At 42.3% G+C, this 21,180-nt stretch overlaps 1 protein-coding gene across 1 annotated transcript in view; it reads left to right on the top strand.

Moving 5' to 3' along the window:
• ANKAR (ankyrin and armadillo repeat containing) overlaps positions 1 to 21,180 on the top strand; it is a 623,401-nt gene that overhangs the window by 463,497 nt on the left and 138,724 nt on the right. The window contains exon 20 of the mRNA XM_073558116.1: positions 19,174 to 19,291. Coding sequence (XP_073414217.1) covers positions 19,174 to 19,291 — 118 coding nt within the window. The remainder of the gene's footprint in view (positions 1 to 19,173; positions 19,292 to 21,180) is intronic.

The following is a 21,180-nucleotide window of genomic DNA, read 5'->3' as shown; positions in this document are numbered from 1 at the left end:
TGCGCCTGAGCATGCTCATGGGACGAACTCCCAGTGGAGTTCGGGAGTCAGGTGTTCAGGTCCTGTGTCGGATCCCATTGGCTCCTCTTGGAGACCTGGAGATTTCCGGAAGGTCCCGTTCACTATAAAAAGCACGCATGGCTGTTCTGCCATGCGCTAGTATAGCCATACTGCTGCTGTATGTTTGGCAATATAGAATTAATCTTCAGCTCACCTGGTCCAGCCTGCCCAGTCCTCCTTTCCATGATCTCGGTGCACGGAATGAATCCATCCCCATCTGGGAGAAAAAAGCCTTTATTTAGTCCATCATTAAAAATTACAATACCAAATGTAATAAAAGCATGTGTAGGCTTACGCGTTTCGGATCATATTTGACCATTAATCATAGCATAAAATACTGGATAAATGTAGCACTTATCAAGGAAAAGCAACCAAAGAAGGCTTCCTTGGGTAACACCCACCAGAATCAGCTGTAATACCAGCATCACTAATTCAAGGTTAGCAATAGTACCTCACTGGATTAACCCTATGATGCATCCATCTTATACAAACATGTTACAATGTGAATTCTCACTTAGTGATAACCTAATGGTTTAGTCACTTTGTAACCAAATTTTTATATATATATAAATTCATCAGGAAGGGATGGGATTACAGGCACACACCACCGCACCCAGCGGAAAAAAAAAAAAGCCTTTAAAAAAATAATAAAATTTAATAAAAAAAAAAATTAAAAAAATTTTCTTTTTTTTTTTCTTCATTCCTTTCCCCTCCCCTTCCTTTCAATATATCTCTATGTTTCCAACTATTTTAGTATAGATACATCAATTCATGCTTCAAATTTAATCCTGCTGGATATCTGGTGTTAAGTTTTAGAATCCATCGAGCTTCATCATCTGGAGTAGTTTAATTCTCTCACCACGCCGAGGAGAAGGAACAAATTCCAAAGCACTTACTCGCAGGCTGCTCAATTCTCCCTTATGTTCATGCAAAAAATGCTTAGAAGCCCCCGAAAGACTGCGGGTAGTGATATTATTGATGTCATAAATGTGTTCCGACAACCTTCTTCTTATACTACGACTAGTGGATCCTACATACTGTTTTCTGCATATCGTGCAAAAAATAATATAAACACAGTAATCAGTAGCACAATTCATAAAAGTTTTGAGATTAAATACTTGACCCTCATTGCTTGTAACAGACTTATTATTATTTATCATGAATTTACATAAACCACATGACTTCTGCCCGCATCTAAATGAGCCTTTCGTAGATAACCATGTACAACCTGTTTTACCTGTGTTCTCACTGAGTTCACTGGGAGAGATTATATTTTCTATTGTCAAGGATTTTTTTGGAACAAATTTACAACCATTTTTTAGAATTTCCCTAAGCGTACTATCAGTAGTTAATAATGGTAGATGTTTTCGAACAACATTGATTACTTTGTAGTAATTACTATGATATGTAGTGGAAAAAATCATTTCACTGGAAAAATCTTTCCTATCTGATTTTTTGACTGAAGTAAATACAGATCTCTACTTTTTTCATTAGCCTTTATTTCAGCTTTTTTGCTGTATGTTTCTTTGATGGATGCATGGACTGGTGAATGACTCATTGGAAACCCCTTCACTCTGATACTACGTTTGTGAGAGTGCCTGAGTTATTGCCAGTCTCAGCGCCAGCGCACTATTGCTCCATTGCCTCAGCAGCCTAGCTTCAGCATTGCACCTGCTAGTTAGCAGTGTCATTACAGCGGCTCTGTCTTTGCCGCGCTGCAGTTGCAGCTCTTCGTGCGTCCGCGGTTGCGACGCTCTACACCCGATCCTTGTCGGTAGGTCTAGACGGAGTAAGAACCGCCATCTAGTGCTACTCCTGTGACCAGATACCGCGGGTGCAGCACTGTAGTTCTGTGTCCTAAACAGACTCAGCGTTTTTTGTGTTTTGTTTCTGTGACTCTGTGAGTTCAACAGAGTCTGAGCAGTGCACATTGGGTGCCATTAACCCCTGTGCACATTACCGCCAGATTGCTCTGCCGTCACCTAGCAGCAGTTATTTCATCTTCTGCACAGTGGACCCCGAGTGGCGAAGGTACTTTATTTATATTTTTATTTAGTGCCTTCCGCCACTCCTAACAGTTATCATGTGGTGGTGTAGAGAAGTCTGGTCCAATCCAGCCCTTGTTCATTTTTATAAGAGTCAGCCTGTCAGCATTTTCAGTTGACAGGCGGATGTGCTTATCAGTTATAATTCCACCTGCGGCACTAAAAACCCGCTCTGACAAAATGCTAGCAGCAGGACAGGACCTCCAAGGCGTAGAGAGCCAGTTCATGCCACGTATCCAGGTTGGATACCCAATAATTATAAGGTACAGAGGAATCATGGAGGACATTGGTACGGTCAGCAAGGTATTCCCTCAGCATCTTCCAAAGCTTTGCACTCCTTGTGACAGTACCCCGTGCCTCAGGGCCACTGCAATAGGATGGTCTGAGAAAACTCTCCCAGAACTTTGCCAGTGTTCCCCTGCCTCTGCTGGATTGGAGTTGTCGCTCTCGCCTATACTCCTTGGTTGTCCAACAAACTGTTGTTACGGGCTGGTGGAACACACAAAATAAATAAAGATGAAATAATAGAAGAGGTGAGTTCGCAGCCCGGGCCCACCATGCAGAGGTGACCAACTGCTGCTGAACAATGAGAGAAAGGCATGTAGGAGGAAAGCCAGACACCAGTGGGTGACCACTGAGCCGGTGCTAGCAGGCACGAGTTCCGTTACTTCACGTAACACGTACCAGCCGGCGAACAACTGCAACCTGTTAGCGTCACAGGTCACGGTGGTGTGAACAACTGCTTGCAACGTGTGCAGTGTCCGCCCTGATGGACGCCACTAGCCAGCCAAACAACGGTGCTGGAAAGCGCACACACGGCGCATGATGCTACTGTAGCAGACACTGCGGTAACAGTGGCCAGGGAGGCCAATACTGGCCGACGCCCTAGGCGCTAGCGGTAGATGAGGAGCAACACTGCGGTGCTATGCAGTGTTAGAGCTAATGTGCTGACTCTAATTCCTAACCCATGAGTAATATCCAAGGAGGGGGAGTTATAATGCGTGAGTCACCAGGCTCATTCATCCATCATCATACATACACTAAATACATTAGCATCAGAGTCTATCATAGCGGGGCGGCCATGCGAGCCTTTTATAGCCGTGCCCTTCCGGGACCTTCCTAATCCTCCAGGTGGACCAATCAGAACTGGAGAAGGACCTGAGCATGTGACTCCCGATCCCCAATGGGAGATCGTCTCATGAGCATGCTCAGTAGACTGAAGGAAGGACTTAGACTCTGGAGTTTTTTGCTGCTGGACAGGTTGCATTGCCATAACTGGACCAGAGGTGGCAGCAGCAACTGAACCCACAATGCTTGTGTGTGCAGAATGCTGGGATCGTGGAGTCTGCTGAGCAGGCTCCACTGCGGGCAGAGGGGAATGGGAGACCGCCGACGGCAAGGCTCAGGATTCCCGCTGTGCAGTGCCCAGAACCCAATGCCTAACAACTGTGACCTCTGCTGCCAGCGTTTTCAGATGGGAATTTTTTTAATAATTCCACAACAATGTATAAATATATAAGGGGACAGTGCAAAGACCTTTCTAATGATTTTTTTACTCATAGATCTGAGACAGGGACAAGGGGGCATCCTCTACATCTAGAGGAAAGAAGGTTTAAGCATAATCACAAATGCGGATTCTTTACTGTAAAAGCAGTGAGACTATGGAACTCTCTGCCGTATGATGTTGTAATGAGAAATTTTAGTAGGGAATCAAAGATGAGACTGGATGCCTTTCTTGAAAAATATAATGTTACAGGTTATATACACTAGTTTCCTTGATATTGCGTTGATCCAGGGAACTAGTCTGATTGCCGTATGTGGCGTCAGGAAAGAATTTTTTTCCCCAATGTGGAGCTTACTGTTTGCCACATGGGTTTTGTTTGCCTTCCTCTGGATCACCATGTTAGGGCATGTAGGTAAGGATATGGGTTGAACTAGAAGGACTTAAAGTCTTCCTTCAACCTTACAAACTGTTACTATGTTACTATGTAACAAGGGCCTTCTGGTACCGCACCATTTTAGTACACTTCTCTGCCTCTGGAAGAAGGGATTGAAAGCTCTCCTTGTAGTGTGGGTCTAGAAGTGTCACCATCCAGTAATGACTCACCCAAAATTTTGAGAATACGAGGGTCACGGGAAAGGCAGCGCGACATAAAGTCAGCCATCCGTGCCAGACTGCTAACAGGCAAGACTTCCGTATCCTCACCAAGAGGACGACTGACCATGTTCTCTCCGCCTCCTCTTCCTCCTCCCTGTCCTCAGGCCATCCACACTGAACAGACAGTATGACAGTTGTGCTTGCAGTACCGTCTATAGCGCATGAAAGTAGCTCTTCTTACTCCTCTTCCTCATTGTCACCCAATCCACTGTGTGATGAGATGAGGCTGGGCTGTGTGTAATCACCCCGTATGATTCCTTGCGCCATCTTATAGTGTTCCGCCTGCAATGCATCCTCTTTAGTGTTGAGCATTGCCCCCTTGTGACCGTCACTGTCCTTGGTATAAACAGATCGGAGAGATATTTGTATTGGCCCCTACACACATGGTTATTAGATCACCCCTCAGTCATCTTTTTTTCTAGACTAAATAATCCTAATTTTGCTAATCTCTCTGGGTATTGTAGTTTCCCGATCCCCTTTATTAATTTTGTTGCCCTCCTTTGTACTCGCTTTAGTTCCATTATATCCTTCCTGAGAACCGGTGCCTAAAACTATACACAGTACTCCATGTGCGATCTAACCAGGGATTTGTACAGAGGCAGTATAATGCTCTCATCATGTGTATCCAGACCTCTTTTAATGCATCCCATGATCCTGTTTGCCTTGGCAGCCGCTGTCTGGCACTGGCTGCTCTAGGTAAGTTTATCATTAACTAGGATCCCCAAGTCCTTCTCCATGTCATGTGTATAACCTTACATTTATCATTGTTAAACCACATCTGCCTCCTTTTGGCCCAAGTCTCCAACTTATCCAGATCCATCTGTAGCAGAATACTATCTTCTCTTTTATTGACTGCTTTACATAGTTTAGTATCATCTGCAAATATCGATATTTTACAGTGCAAACCTTCTACCAGATCGTTAATAAATATGTTGAAGAGAATAGGTCCCAACACTGACCCCTTGGGTATACCACTGGTCACAGCGACCCAGTTAGAGAATATACCATTTATAACCACCCTCTGCTTTCTATCACTAAGCCAGTTACTTACCCATTTACACACATTTCCCCCCAGACCCGGCATTCTCATTTTGTGTGCCAACCTCTAGTGTGGTACGGCTTCAAACACTTTGGAAAAATCAAGATATACCATGTCCAATGACTCACCTTGGTCCAGTCTATAGCTTACCTCTTCATAAAAACTGATTAGATTGGTTTGACAGGAGCGGTTCCTCATAAACCCATACTGATTTGGAGTTAAATAGTTATTCTCATTGAGATAATCCAGAATAAGATCCCTCAGAAACCCTTCAAATATTTTACCAACAATAGAGGTTAGAATATCTGGCTTATTATTTCCAGGTTCACTTTTAGAGCCCTTTTTGAATATTGATACCACATTTGCTATGCGCTAGTCCTGTGGAACAGACCCCGTCGCTATAGAGTCCCTAAATATAAGAAATTATGGCTTGTCAATTACATTACTTAGTTCTCTTAGTACTCGTGGGTGTATGCCATCCGGACCCAGAGATTTATCTATTTTAATCTTATTTAGCCGGTTTCGCACTTCTTCTTAGGTTACATTGGTGACCTTTAATATAGGGTTTTCTTTGTCTCTCGGCATTTCACCTAGCATTCTATTTTCCACCGTGAATACCCTGGAGAAGAAGGTGTTTAATATATTAGCTTTTTCCTCATCATCTACAACCATTCTTTCTTCACAATTTTTTAAGGGTCCTAAACTTTCACTTATGATTCTTTTACTCTTGATATAGTTGAAGAACAGTTTGGGATTAGTCTTACTCTCCTTAGCAATGTTTTTTAGAGCTTCAACGGTGCCATCCTGCTTTAGTAGTTTAAATGTTTTCTTTTTACTGTTAATTGCCCCTCTTATTTCTTTGTTTAGCCACATTGAGTTTTTCCTATTTCTTGTCCTTTTATTCCCACAAGGTATAAACCGCTTCCAGTGCCTATTTAAGATGTTCCTATCGCTGCAGCAACTCTGCCTACACTGGTGATTCCGGAGCTGAGTTTGACGAGCAGGGCGGCACCAGGCCTGATACAGCCAATCACTGTAATGCCACAACCAACATTACTGCAGCATTACAGTGCATGGCAGACAATCCCTGTATGTTGATTGGCACTCTAAAGAGCCCCAAACATGCAGGACGGGGACCCAAGCTCCTGCCGAGCAACCCCAGAAATGCTCGGTGCTCGCCGAGTATCACGAGCACTGCAATGCTTGGGTGAGTGCCAAGCATTACCGAGTATGCTCGCTCATCACTACTGCTAACACTTTTGAATATGACTGTATGTATAAGCAAAAAAGCATTGCAGAGATTTATGCATGCCCCAGAATTTTTGGGGAATTTATTCTGAAGACTTATGGAGAGAGCCCTTTCCAGCATTAGTCAAGTGTTCATTATACAGTACACTGTGTGCTGAAATATAAGGCACGTGAGTATTTTGCCCATATCATCTTTTTATGAATATTTTCCTACTCCAAGGTGTATAAGCTTGAATTCTTATTGGATGAAGCAGATCAGGTGATGTGTATTTGTGTAATGAGGAAGGGGGTCTCCTAAGGGTACTGATATCAAAACCCTTTATAAAGGTGTGCATAATTATTAGGCATTTTCCAAGAAGAAAAAGGTCGTACTCTGCGGGCTGATTGTGACTGTTTATTGACACATAATTACATGCCACGTCAGGGATGTGAAGATAAGAGTGTCAAATGGCTGCATTCTATGTGACTATATCTATTATTTCGTTTCTGTTAGAAACCCTGTCATAGGGCTCCATTATATGTCCATTTTGCAAGGCGGCGAGAAAATCTCGCCATACGGATTGCATACGGATGCAGACATGCGCAAAATACGCAACCACACCTTGCTTACGGATGACATGCGGAGCACTATTTAGGGATCATTCATCCGTGTTACGCATGTAAACTACGGACCGTATTTTGCGTCGGTTAGTGTGACCCCGGCCTTAGAAGGAGGGCTTGATGATACAATTACATATGTTTCACAACTACAGACTCTTGTGCATATAGAAGTCTTACAAGGAATCTTTCAGCAGGTTTTTGCTATGTAATCTGAAGACCACATATGAGGTAGGCGTTAAAACACATATTTCAGCGATTCTTCTTTAAAAGCTGCTAACAGGACAGCAGAAGATCTAGACAACAGGGGCCTCAGGAGTAATATCCAAGTACAAAGTATTTCAAAGGCTTTAGGTTTGCAGGACATTAAAGCTATTTTAGAAACCATTCAGCTGTATTCTTCAAGACCCCTCCACTGACTGAATTAAGTTTGATAGAGAACATCTTGCACTCTGCCTTAAAAATGCATCTAGTCAACCTTGAGAAGTACCATAATTTGTTGTCTTTCTGGGTTTGAATTAAATGAATTCATTATGGCAAAAGCCAGAAACCTTTGTTTAATTGAGCACAATAGGTGAAGGAATGGAAGGAGTTATACTGCACTGCCAAATGGATGTATGGAGCCAGAATGTTTGATAAAAATAGGAAGTAGTTTATTGTCAACATGTTTTGAAGTTACAGTGGCTTAGAAGAATTCACCCTCCTTGGCATTTTTGGTGTTTTCCTCCCTCACAACTTGGAATTTTATGGTTTTTTTGAGGTATGCATCAGTTCATGTAATGAACATGCCTGCAACTGTGAATATTCGTTTTTTTTTATTCACCACCCTAAAGTGAGTACTTTGCAGAGTCTCATTTTTCGGCAATTACAGCTGCAAGTCGCATTGAATAAGTGTCTATGAGCTTTCCACATCTTACCACTGGGATTTTTGACCATTCCTCAAGACAAAATTTCTCAAGCTTCTTCAAGTTAGATGGTTTTCTTTGGTGAACAAAAATCTTCAGGTTTGACCACAGATTCTCAATTGGATTCAGGTCTGGGCTTTGACTAGGCAACTCCAAAACATTTACACTCTTCCCCTTAGACCATCCGAGTGTTGCTTTTAGCAGTATGCTTTGGGTCATTGTCTTGTTGGAAGATGAACCTCTGTCCCAGTCTCAAATTACTGACAGAATGAAAAAGGTTTTGCTCAAGAATCTTCCTGTATTTTGCACCATCCATCTTCCTCTCGACTATGACCAATTTCTCTATCCCTGCTGCTGAAAAACATCCCCAAAACATGGTGCTGCCACCATCATGTTTCACTGTGGTAATGGTGTTCTTGGGGTGATGAGTTGTGTTGATTTGGTGCCAGACGTAGTGTTTACCTTGGTGGCAAAAAAAGTAAAATTTTGGTCTCATCTGACCACAGCACCTTCCTCTATATATTTGGGAGTCTCCCATATGTGTTTAGCAAACTAAAAACGAGCCTTACAATTTTTGTGTGTAATTAAAGGCTTTTTTTCTGCCCACTCTTCCAGAGAGGCCTCCTTTATGGAGTGTACAGCTTATTGTGGTCATATATTCCCATCTCTGCTTGAGAACTCTACAGCTCCTTCAAGCTGCCTCTCTGATTAATGCCCTCCTTGCCTGGACTCAGAGGTTTGGTTGGCAGCACTCTCTTGGCAGGTTAGTTGTGGTACCATGAGGTTGTGACATGTCCTGTTGTAATTTCTATTTAAATGTTGCCATCTCTTCTCAGTAATTCACTTGTAATCTAGCCTCATGAAGGGGCCTTTTGAGCCCTGAAAGCTTGCTTGCAAATATAATTCCTCTGGTTAGCCAATAAAGGTATCACTGCTTGAATACTTTTCTCAATTTTTTTTTTGGGGGGGGACATATTTATTTACATCTATTTTTCTGGCTAACACGGTACCACAATATTATTTTGTATTGTACATCGTAAGCTTTTTTGAAGAGATGGGTTTTCAGGTTCCGTTTGTAGGATCCAAATATGGTGGATAACTGGACGTGTTGAGGCACAGAATGCCAGAGGATGGGGGATATTTGGGAGAAGACTTGGAGGCAATTGGGTGAGGAGCAAATAAGCGTGGAGGAGAGAAGGAGGTCTTGGGAGGACCGGAGATTACATGTGGGAAGATATTAAGAGATTAGTTCCGAAATATACGGAGGAGAAGGGTTATGCATAACTTTATAGGTCAGTGTTAGTAGTTTAAACTGGATAAGCTGGGAAATTGGGAGCCAGTGAAGGGATTTGCAAAGAGGGGAAGCAGGAGTGTAGCAAGGAGAGAGATTAATTAGTCAGGCAGCAGAGTTAAAGATGGACTGGAGGGGTGCGAGAGTGTTAGAAGGTAGGTCACAGAGGAGGATGTTGCAGTAGTCAAGGCGAGAGATGATTAGGACATGCACGCTTTTTCTCTGACACCTGAAAATCCTATTCTGACTAATGTAGATGCATTTTTTCAAGCCTTGGGGTTGTTGCATGATGAACCAAATGCTGTTGATCAAGCTGAGAGAACCCTGTTTGCATTAAACCAGGGTCAGGATTCGGCAGAGTTATACTGTCAAAAATTCCGAAAGTGGGCGGTCCTTACTACATGGAATGATATTGCTTTGGCAGGGTTTATCAGAGACCGTAAAAGATGTTATGGTGGGATCTCCTGTTCCCCCTGGTCTGGATGATTCTATGTCATTAGCCATTCAAGTTGATCGGTGTTTTCGTGAACGTAAAACTACACGGGAGGCGCTGCCACCTTTTGAACAAACGTCTGAACCTATGCAATATGATGGGGGTTTTGTCTAGGCCGCAACATCAGGAGTTTAGAAGGCGTAATAAGCTGTGTTTTTTCTGTGTAGACGCCTCTCATACTATTTCTGTCTGCCCTAAACGAGAGAAACGTTTTGCACACACATTTGCTGTGCGCTTTGTACAACCTAAGTTCCTTTTGGCAATTACTCTGATCAGCTCCTTATCCACGTTTTCCACTAAGGCTTTTGTGGATTCAGGAGCAGCTTTGAATCTGATGGATTTGGACTTTGCTAAACGTTGTGGTTTTTCCATTACACCTCTGCGGACACCTATTCCTTTGAGGGGTATTGATGCTACTCCTTTGGTGGAGAATAAACCTCAGTTTTGGACCCAGGTGATAATGCGAGTTGCCCCAGACCACCAAGAAAATTGTAAATTTTTGGTGCTGCATAATTTGCATGATACTGTTGTTCTAGGTTTTCCCTGGTTGCAAACTCATAATCCAGTTTTGGATTGGAAATCTGGGTCTGTGGTGAGTTGGGGTTGTCAGAGTGTTCTTAGGGACGCTCCTGTTTTCTCCACCTCTCCTCAGTCTCATGATATTCCTGATTATCTGGCCGATTTTTCTGATGTATTTAGTGAGAGTAAGTCTGCATCTTTGCCTCCTCATAGGAGTTATGGCTGTGCAATTGAGTTGATGCCTAGGTGTAAATTTCCCAAGGGTCGGCTTTTCATCTTATCAGTACCCGAACATGATGCTATGCGATCCTATATTAAGGAGTCATTGGAGAAGAGTCATATTAGACCATCCTCGTCACCTTTAGGTGCTGGGTTTTTTTTTGTGGCCAAGAAAGATGGTTCATTAAGACCGTGTATTGATTATCGTTCCCTTTACAAGATGACGGTTAAATATCAGTACCCGTTACCTCTGATGTCTGATTTATTCTCCAGAGTTAAGAGTGCCTGCTGGTTTACTAAGCTTGACCTCAGGGGGGCGTATAATCTTATTCGCATCAAGCACGGGAATGAATGGAAGACGACGTTTAATACTCCGGAGGGACATTTTGAGTACCTGGTGATGCCTTTTGGGCTCACTCATGCCCCTTCTGTCTTCCAGTCCTTTATGAATGATATTTTCCGAGACTTGTGGATAAGTTTTTGATCATCTATCTGGATGATATTTTGATCTTTTCTAGTGATTGGGATTCTCATGTGGAACATGTCCGAACTGTGTTCCGGGTTTTGAGGGAGAATTCCTTGTTTGCTAAGGGTATCAAAATGCCTCTTTGGTGTACAGAGGATTTCATTTTTGGGATTTATCTTGTCTCCATCGACTATTGAAATGGACCCGGCCAAGGTACAGGCCATTTATGATTGGGTTCAGCCTACTTCTTTGAAGGCTCTCCAGAAGTTTTTGGGTTTTGCTAATTTCTATCGTAAATTTATAGGTAATTTTTCTGCTATTGTCAAACCACTGACTGATCTGACCAAGAAGGGCACTGATGTGCTGAATTGGTCTCCTGAGGCTGTCTCAGCATTTCAGGAGCTTAAGGGGAGATTTACTTCAGCTCCAGTTTTACGGCAACCTGATGTCTCACTTCCATTTCAGGTGGTGATAGATGCTTCTGAGATTGGTGCAGGAGCTGGTTGTCCCAAAAAGACCCCGTGACTTCTAAGATGAATCCCTGTGCCTTCTTTTCTCGAAAGTTCTCCCCATCTGAACTCAACTATGACGTGGGGAATCGGGAATTGTTGGCCATGAAATGGGCATTTGAGGAGTGGAGACATTGGTTGGAGGGAGCTAGACATCAAGTTGTGGTCCTTACCGATCACAAGAATTTGATTTATCTGGAGTCGGCCAAACGCTTGAATCCTAGACAGGCTAGATGGGCCTTGTTTTTCACGCATTTTAATTTTGTGGTCTCTTTTCTACCGGGCACTAAGAATGTTAAGGCAGACGCCCTTTCTAGGAGTTTCTTTGCTGATTCTCTTAATGTGACCGAGCCTACTTCCATCCTAGGTGAGGGGGTAGTTCTTTCTGCCATTTCGCCCCATTTGAGACGCGCCCTGGAGGAATTTCAGGAGGATAAACCTGAGCGTTGCCCTATGGGAAAATTGTATGTTCCTGACCAGTGGAGAAAGAGAGTGATGTCTGAAGTTCATTGCTCCACATTGGCTGGTCATCCAGGTATTTTTGGTACCAGAGATTTGGTGAGTAGGTCTTTTTGGTGGCCTGCCTTATCTCGTGATGTCAGGAATTTTGTACAGTCCTGTGGGACTTGTTCTCGGTCTAAGCCTTGTTCTCGTTCTAGTAGGTTGCTGATGCCCCTGCCGGTGCCCAAGAGGTCATGGACCCATATCTCAATGGATTTTATTTCTGATCTTCCTGTCTCTCAGAGAATGACTGTTATCTGGGTGATTTGTGATAGATTTTCGAAGATGGTCCAGCTTGTACCACTCCCAAAGTTGCCATCTTCCTCTGAGTTGGTGCCCTTGTTTTTACAACAGGTGGTTCGGTTACATGGGATTCCTCAGAACATTGTGTCGGACAGAGGAGTCCAATTTTTTTCCAGGAATAGGGCTAAGCAACAGCACATGTGAAAAAGACTTGGGTATACTAATAGATCACAGACTGAATATGAGTCAACAGTGTGATGCAGCAGCAAAAAAGGCAAATGCTATTCTAGGATGTATTAACAGAAGCTTACAGTCTAGATCACGTGAAGTCATTATTTCCCTCTACTCCTCTTTGGTCAGACCTCATCTGGAATATTGTGTCCAGTTTTGGGCACCACATTTTAAAAAAGACATCAACAAACTGGAGCAAGTTCAGAAAAGAGCGACCAGAATGGTGACCAGTCAGCAAACCCTGATTTATGAGGAAAGGTTGCAGGATTTGGGAATGTTTAGTTTGCAAAAGAGAAGACTGAGAGGAGACTTAATAGCTGTCTACAAATATCTAAAGGGCTGTCACATTGTAGAAGGATCATCTTTATTCTCATTTGCACAAGGAAAGACTAGAAGCAATGGGATGAAACTGAATGGGAGGAGACACAGATTAGATATTAGAAAAAGCTTTTTGACAGTTAGAGTAATCAATGAGTGGAACAGGCTGCCACAAGAAGTGGTGAGTTCTCCTTCAATGGAAGTCTTCAAACAGAGGCTGGACAGACATCTGACTGGGATGATTTAGCGAATCCTGCTTTGAGCAGGGGGTTGGACTAGATGGCCCAGGAGGTCCCTTCCAACTCTACGATTCTATGATTCTATGATTCTGGAAAGCCTTTTGTTCCAATCTGGGTATTCAGTTATCCTTCTCCTCTGCGTTTCATCCCCAGACCAATGGGCAGACTGAGAGAACAAACCAGACCTTGGAGTCTTATTTAAGATGTTTTATATCTGCTGATCAGGATGATTGGGTCTCATTTTTACCATTGGCCAAATTCGCGCTGAACAATAGAGCTAGTTCTGCCACTTTGATGTCACTCTTTTTCTGTAATTTTGGGTTTCATCCTCGATTCTCTTCAGGGCAAGTGGAATGTTCATCCTGCCCAGGTGTGAACACTGTGGTTGAGAGAATGCAGCAGATATGGGACCAAGTGGTGGATAAGTTGTCACTCTCTCAGGAAAAGGCCCAGCGATTTTCCAACCGGCATAGGACCATTGGTCCCCGGTTTAAAGTGGGTGATATGGTTTGGTTGTCGTCTAAGAATATTCCTATGAAGGTTGCATCTCCAAAATTTAAGCCAAGATTTATTGGACCTTATGAGATTTTGGAGATTCTTAATCCTGTTTCTTTTCGATTGGCTCTTCCAGTTACGTTCAAGATCCATAACGTATTTCACAAATCACTGTTGAAGAGGTTTGTTGAGCCAGTAGTTCCTATGGCAGAACCTCCTAACCCTGTATTGGTTAAAGGCAATGTGGAATATGAGGTAGAGAAAATATTGGATTCTCGTTTGGTTAGACAGAGACTCCAGTATTTGGTCAAATGGAAGGGTTATGGCCAGGAGGATAATTCTTGGGTCTCTGCCTCTGATATTCATGCCAATAGATTGGTTCGTGCTTTTCACCGGGCCCATCCTGATCGGCCTGGTGGCGTGGATGAGGGTTCGGTGACCCCTCCTCAAGGGGGGGTACTGTTTTGAACTCATTTTCTGGTCTACCAGTTGTGAGTTCTCCTTCCGGGCTCCCTCTGGTGGTAGCAGGAGGTAGTGAGGTTGATTTAATTAGTAGAGATCTGCCACCTGATGATGAGGATAACTATTTGATCTCTGGAATCTCAGACTGGATTTAAGACATCTGACGCCCTATTCTGGTGCTGGTGATTCCTTCTGGCTTTTCAGGTCTTGGTTTTCAGCTCTGTTCCAGTCATCTCAAGCTAAGTGTTTCTGCTAATGTTCACACTTGATTTTGTTGGTCTATTTAGTTTTTTGTGTGGTCAGCCAGCCCCTGCTGGGGGCTGTGCTGAATTTCCACTCTTATTTATCTGTATTTGCCAATTTGCTTTTTGTCCCTTATTAGATTGGCCTCTTTTTTGCTCTGTCTCAGAATATTTCAGAGTGCTGATATAGTGGGAGAAGTCTAGTGACTTCAGGGTTAATTTTGTTATCAGAAGTGTTGGGCATTATTTTTGTAGGGTTTTTTGGGCAGATTGCAGTCAGTGTCTTTCCTTTCCTATCGTTTCTAATTAGTTTGGGCCTCATCATTTGCTCAGCCTATTTTCCTTCCTGTGTTTGTGTTTTTATCTTGTTTCACTGTCAATACATGTGTGGGGGCTGTCTATTCCTTTGGGTTCTGCTCTGGAGCAGTTAGTTTTCCCCTTTTCTTGCTTTAGGCTTATTTAGTCCTCCGGCTGTGACGAGGCGTCTAGATTCATCGTAGGAACGCTCCACGGCTGCTGCTAGTTGTGTGGTTAGGATCAGGAGTCTGCAATCTGCATAGTTACCAACCTCTCTGGTTTTCTGTGACTTAGCTTGTTTAGTGTTTCTCCTCGGTGACCCATTCATAACATAGGCCTGTTTAGCAGAAGTGAGAGCTGATTTTAATGCAAGCGTTGCTTGTTTGACTTGAGTGAAATCATATTGCAAATGCGTTTTCTTCCAACGCCATTCTGCAATTCTGGATACTTGCCGGAGCTTTTTAGTGATGTTATTGTGCCAGGGTTGTCTATTGATTTGTCGCACTCTGCTATGCATGACAGGGGTGACCGAGTCGATGGCTGATGCAAGTGTGGCATTGTAGAAACTAGTAGCCGTGTCTGTGTCGTGGAGTGCATATATGGAGGACAGTGGCCTAATAGAGTCAGAGAGTGTGCGAGTATCTAGATGTGTGAGGTTTCTGTGGGGGCGCGCATGTTGCTGGACATGAGTGACAGGTGAGGAGGAGAGTGATGAGAAAGTGAATAGATGGTGGTCAGATAGAGGGAGAGGGGAAGTTGTGAAGTTAGATAGGGAGCAGAAATGGGTGAAGAACAGGTCTAATGTGTGTCCGTCAGTGTGGTTGGCTGAGGAGGACCACTGAGTAAGTCCAAAAGATGAATTAAGGGACAGGAGTTTGGAGGCTGCTGACTGGTGGGTGTCAATGGGGATGTTGAAGTCACCCATGATGGTAATGTCAGCAGAAAGAAAGTGAAGAAGCCAGGTGGAGAACTGGTAAATAAAGACAGTGGTTGGGCCTGGAGGTTGGTATATGGCAGCCACTTGGAGGTTGCAGGGAGAGTAGATGTGGACAGAGTGGACTTCAAAAGAGGGAAGAATAAGGGAGCGAAGAGGTGTGATTAGGTTAAAGGTACAGTTGGAAGAATGGAGAAGGCCCACTCTTCCACCATGTCTGTTGCCAGGGCGAGGAGTGTGGGTGAAGTGGAGGCCGCCGTAACATAGCGCAGCAGGGGAGGCTGTGTCAGAGGGTGTCAGCCATGCTTCAGCAAGGCCCAGGAAGGAAAGATTACAAGAGGTAAAGAGGTTGTGAATCACGTGGAGTTTATTACAGGCAAAGCAGACATTCTAGAGTGATCCAGAGAGAGGGAGCAGGGTGGTAGGCATCAAGGGCACGGATTTGAGGTGGGCCAGATTTTGGGTGTTTATATTGGGTTGGGAGTGATAAAAGGGGGTAATAATGGGAGGTATGAGATGTGGGGGCCCTTAATTGGGAGATATGTCGCCAGCAGTGAGTAGAAGCAGAAAGAGACAGAGCTGGTCAGAGAAGGAGTGTGGGAAGCTTGTTTTGTGTTTTATTAGGAGAGATCTGAGGTTGAGCAGGTCAGCGGAGGAGGTCAGGTGGGGATCCAAGAGGTAAGGAGAGATTATTACTTGGTTAGAGGGTGCTGGGGTTTGCGGATAGCGAAGGAGAGTGAGGAGTAATGGAGCCAAAACTGTTAGAGCGTATATCAGCATGATGAGCGTAAGTGTGGAGGAAAGAGAAAGAAATTTAGTGCATTTAATAACAGTGGTTAGTCGTACCTTCTGTCTACTTCTAGGTCATTTCTGGCATATTTCTGCTGTATCCTTTTAAAGACATCCTTGTGACGACAGACCACGGTCAAAACAGACCTGACAGTCTGAATTTATAACAAGCTAAGTGGACATAAAATAGGACCGGTGTGATCAGGAGGGAGGGGCAGCAGGGAGACTGATTACAGACACAGAAGAGGATTAATTAGAAGTCAGAAGCAAAAATGCAAACAGGAAATAGATTCAAATGGATAGATAAAGCCAACTGTGTGTTAGCATCAAGGAATTAAGGTGAGAAAACATGCAGGGGGGAAAAAAACAGTAATAGCAGACAGATACAAGGTGAGTGGGGTCATGAAAGATGGGTGATGATATTGCACCCAGTGGATATACCAGTAATAGCAGACAGATACTATTATGGAGCGATTGTGTCATCCTCCCTATGTACTGTTTGTTATGTGGGCACTCGATAAGATAGATGACAGAGTTAGTTGAAGTTGATAATCTTCTGTCTCTCTTGTTCTTCTCCTTTTCTCCCCACAGATTTTTTTTCCTTTCTTTTTGTTCCATATGTTTCTTCAACTTTGCTATAATTTTAATTTTATATGATTTACAGCCTATGGTTCATTCTGATTCTTTTAGTTTCCGTTTTTCATCTTTCTCCTTCCCTCACTCTTCTCTACCTAACATTCGTTAAGCAAGTCAAAAATCACCTGGCTATGTGAACTTTTGATCAGGGTCTTTGGGATGTTTTGGGTTGTCATTATGATTTTGTAAGAGAAAACACAGTAGTTTGACAATAAATGGCTTCACCCAACCACTAACTATGAGTGGAGAAAAAGTTTTGGTGTTATCACTCATATTCTCTGATAAAAGGCCAAGAAAGAAAAAATTATGCCGGGGTATGTAAACTTTTGAGCACAACTGTATATACGTGACACAGTAAGTGTGGGCGGTGAATCCAACAGAAGAAGCTTTTCAAATTGGGTAATAGTGGAAGAATAAATCTTAGATCTGCCTGAGAAGGAGGGGAAGGATTGTAATTGATAATACTCCAACCAAAAAAGGGAAGCAATTAATGTCAGTGGTTGTTAGAGAGATAAAAGGGGGTAAGTTTGTGCCGAGTATCTTCAACTGCCTTCCAGCAAAGAAAGTGTTCTATATGCAAACACGGAGGAAACTTTCATGCTTTTGTGATTTGTAAAACAGTAGAACTTTGTTCTCATCATACAAATGTCAGCCCCATTTCTCACACCCTGTGATCTTAACAGCTATGGTAGCAATGACATATCATTCATGAATACAGCTAATAATGCATTTAGTCCAGTAAATCTGCAAATCAATGTTTGTAGGAAAGCAGGTTTCCGATTATTTGCAAACTGCTTGTCTGCTGGGTAAACAGATAATTTTTAACAGCAAAAAAGTAATTGGCAGTATATCACCCTAGGTAAACAGGGCATGTGCTGCCAATAACAATTTACTGATCAGTATGCCCCTGGCCTACTTAAACCGTCCGGTAAACGATTGCCGAACTATTTGTATTTACTCAATCAGCCTTTTTTAACAGTGAAAGAATGGTTTGCGATCAGTGTTTGTAAATGCATAATATATTTCAGGTTGATTAATATTAGCATTGACTAGATTAGGTTACAGAGTATTTGGAATTTTGTGCAGGCGATCCCCAAGTAAAGGTCTCCAGAAATGCATAAGTCAGGCCAAAAGTAACTCTACAGGTGCAAGACATAATATTTTATATTTTAGGCAGGAATGTGGTCAGCTGTACAGTACATAAGAGTCAGAACTAGGGGTAGAAGTCTATAAGGGTGTGTGCACACGCTGCGGATTCTGCAGCGGTTCCGCAGCGGATTTGGCGCTGCGGGTCTGCAACAGTTTTTGCTGTGGTGTACAGTACCATTATTCCCTATGGGAATAAAAAACCGCAGTGCAGACGGTGCGGATTTTTCCGCGCGGTTTTTCTGCGGTTTTGAAACCGCAGAAAGAATTGACATGTCAATTCTTTCTGCGGATTCCGCTGCGGTTTGCCATCTCCTCCATTGTGGAGATGCAAAACCGCAGGCCAATCCGCAGGTAAAACCGCAGGTCTTTTGACCTGCAGATTTACCTGTGGATTTTACAAAATCTGCACGGCCAAATCCGCAGCGTGTGCACGTACCCTAAGTCTTAGTATTCCTCAGGCCAATCAGAAACAGTTGTGTTAACTAGTTAAGACCACGCGTAGTACTTAACGTACCAGGCTCTGTTCACATCCCCAGTAGTTCTTGTTTTGTATCCATTTTGAGATCATAAAAATGGAACTAAAACATTCCAGTACAGGACCCATTCATTTGAATGGCAACGGAAGTGGAAATGTTATCATTTGTCTCCATCCCTTCTGAGATCTGTTGTTTAGGCTGAACAAAAATTGTCACCTGCATAACTTATTTTTCATGCCCAAAAATTGTATAGCAGACGGATCCGTTTTATTAAACACTGAAGACTATGGGAATCAGATCATAACTGATGGTTATCAATTATGTTATCCTTTATCGGACCTGCTAGAGTGGTACGTACAGTACGTAACTTAGTGCTCTCAGGTGCTGATAAAACCGTGGTACTAAATAATGTATGGAATAGACATAAATATAACCTATCATATATAATTATACCGGTATTGTTTCAAGCAGACAAAATAAATCAGAGTATAAACTAATAAATCAAAGCATGAAATAATTTATGAAAGAATTTTTCTGAGATTACTATTCAGATGTCATTATCCTCAGCTATGATGTCATTAAATCTAAATGTTGTTTTATATATTTCTACAGATTGTTGTTTTAGCCAGAATTATAGTGGACATGGATCAAGTTTCTCTTTCATCCAGGGGTGTGACAATACTATCAGACCTTTTGCACTCAAATAATTCAGCCACGGTTGTGTTGGCAGGTATTTAAACATACTAATTATTGATTTTTACAATATTTATAGTTGATAGTTTGCAGTTTATAGAAAAAAAAACATGTATTATCCTAATAAATGGTTTTACAATCCTTTAAGTAGTGTTCTAGGCTGAGAATAAAAGTCTGCAGTTACTCTACACTGAGACTGTTTAATCATGGCACACACTGTCAGGATTCCATTGCTTTTTCCCATGTGGTCATCTGTCATGTGACTGTAAGAATGCGATTTGCATAATTGTAAAAAATGTTAATACAAACAAGGTCAAAAGTACAACAAAGTAATAATGTCTAAGTATAATAAACAAGTGATCATTAGTTGTAGTATCAGGAATGGGACAAATGTATAAAAAGGGGTATAAAAAAAGAGGAATATTGGAGAAAACAAAAAGGAGATCATTAGGTGGAAGGAAGAAGTTCTGGTCCCCATTTATTTTAATGGGGTTCGGGTACAATTTTGGTACCCTAACCAAGCTTTCGACTAATGTTCGGTGAGGTACCAGAACCCAATCTTCCCAGTGGTCTGCTCATCCCTACTAACAAGTCATGTTTTCTAGGTTTAAAGTATTTGGAAGGGCAAGATAGTAAGACTTCTGAGAGTGTTATAGTATGTTTGATTAGGCCAAGATCTCATAATGTTTACTATCTCCATCCAGTTTAGAACAGAACTAGAATACATGAAAAAGCAAACCTTTTTGGGTGCCACATCTTCTGGCTAAGTTTGATTCCGTTAAACCTAAGTGATGTAAGAACTCGGGAGTTCTATACCAGCAGGATAGTGTTTTATAGAAATTTTCTTGTAGAAGTGAACATCTGGAGAAGCTGTTTGACTTAGACAGAATAAATTTAACTTCAGAATCTGATAAGCTGATGTTTAACCCCTTAAGACCCAAGGGTGGTTTGCACGTTAATGACCAGGCCAATTTTTACAATTCTGACCACTGTCCCTTTATGAGGTAATAACTCTGAAACGCTTCCATGGATCCCGGTGATTCTGACATTGTTTTCTCGTGACATATTGTACTTCATGTTAGTGGTAAAATTTCACTCAAATAACTTGCGTTTATTTGTGAAAAAACGGAAATTTGGCGAAAATTTTGAAAATTTCGCAATTTTCCAACTTTGAATTTTTATGCCCTTAAATCACAGAGATACGGCACACAAAAAAATTGATAAGTAACATTTCCCACATGTTTACTTTACAGCAGCACAATTTTGAAACCAAAATTTTTTTTCTTAGGAAGTTATAAGGGTTAAAAATTGACCAGCGATTTCTCATTTTTGCAACACCATTTTATTTTTACGGACCACATCACATTTGAAGCCACTTTGAGTGGTCTATATGATAGAAAATACCCAAAAGTGACACCATTCAAAAAACTGCACCCGTTAAGGTGCTCAAAACCACATTCAAGAAGTTTATTAACCCTTTAGGTGCGTCACAGGAATTTTTTGAATATTTGAAAAAAATGAACATTTAACTTTTTTTTCACTAAAAAAATACTTCAGGTTCAATTTTTTTAATTTACCAAGGGTAACATTAGAAATTGGACTATAAAAGTTATTGTGCAATTTGTCCTGAGTACGCTGATACCTGATATGTGGGGGGGAACCACTGTTTCGGCGCATGGCAGACCTCAGCAGGGAAGGAGCGCCGTTTGACTTTTTCAATGCAAAATTGGCTGGAATTCAGATCGGACGCCATGTCGCGTTTGGAGAGCCCCTGATGTACCTAAACAGTGGAAACCCCCCCAAGTGACCCCATTTTGGAAACTAGACCCCCCAAGGAACTTATCTAGATATGTGGTGAGAATTTTGAACCCACAAGGGCTTCACAGAAGTTTATAACGTACAGCGGTACAATTAAAAAATCATATT

Source organism: Dendrobates tinctorius, unplaced genomic scaffold, assembly GCF_039654945.1.
Source record: "Dendrobates tinctorius isolate UK_male_01 unplaced genomic scaffold, ASM3965494v1 ptg000254l, whole genome shotgun sequence".
NCBI classification, from domain to species: Eukaryota; Metazoa; Chordata; class Amphibia; order Anura; family Dendrobatidae; genus Dendrobates; species Dendrobates tinctorius.
The sequence above is the reverse complement of the archived record's forward strand: the minus strand, read 5'-3'. Positions and strand labels throughout refer to the sequence as shown.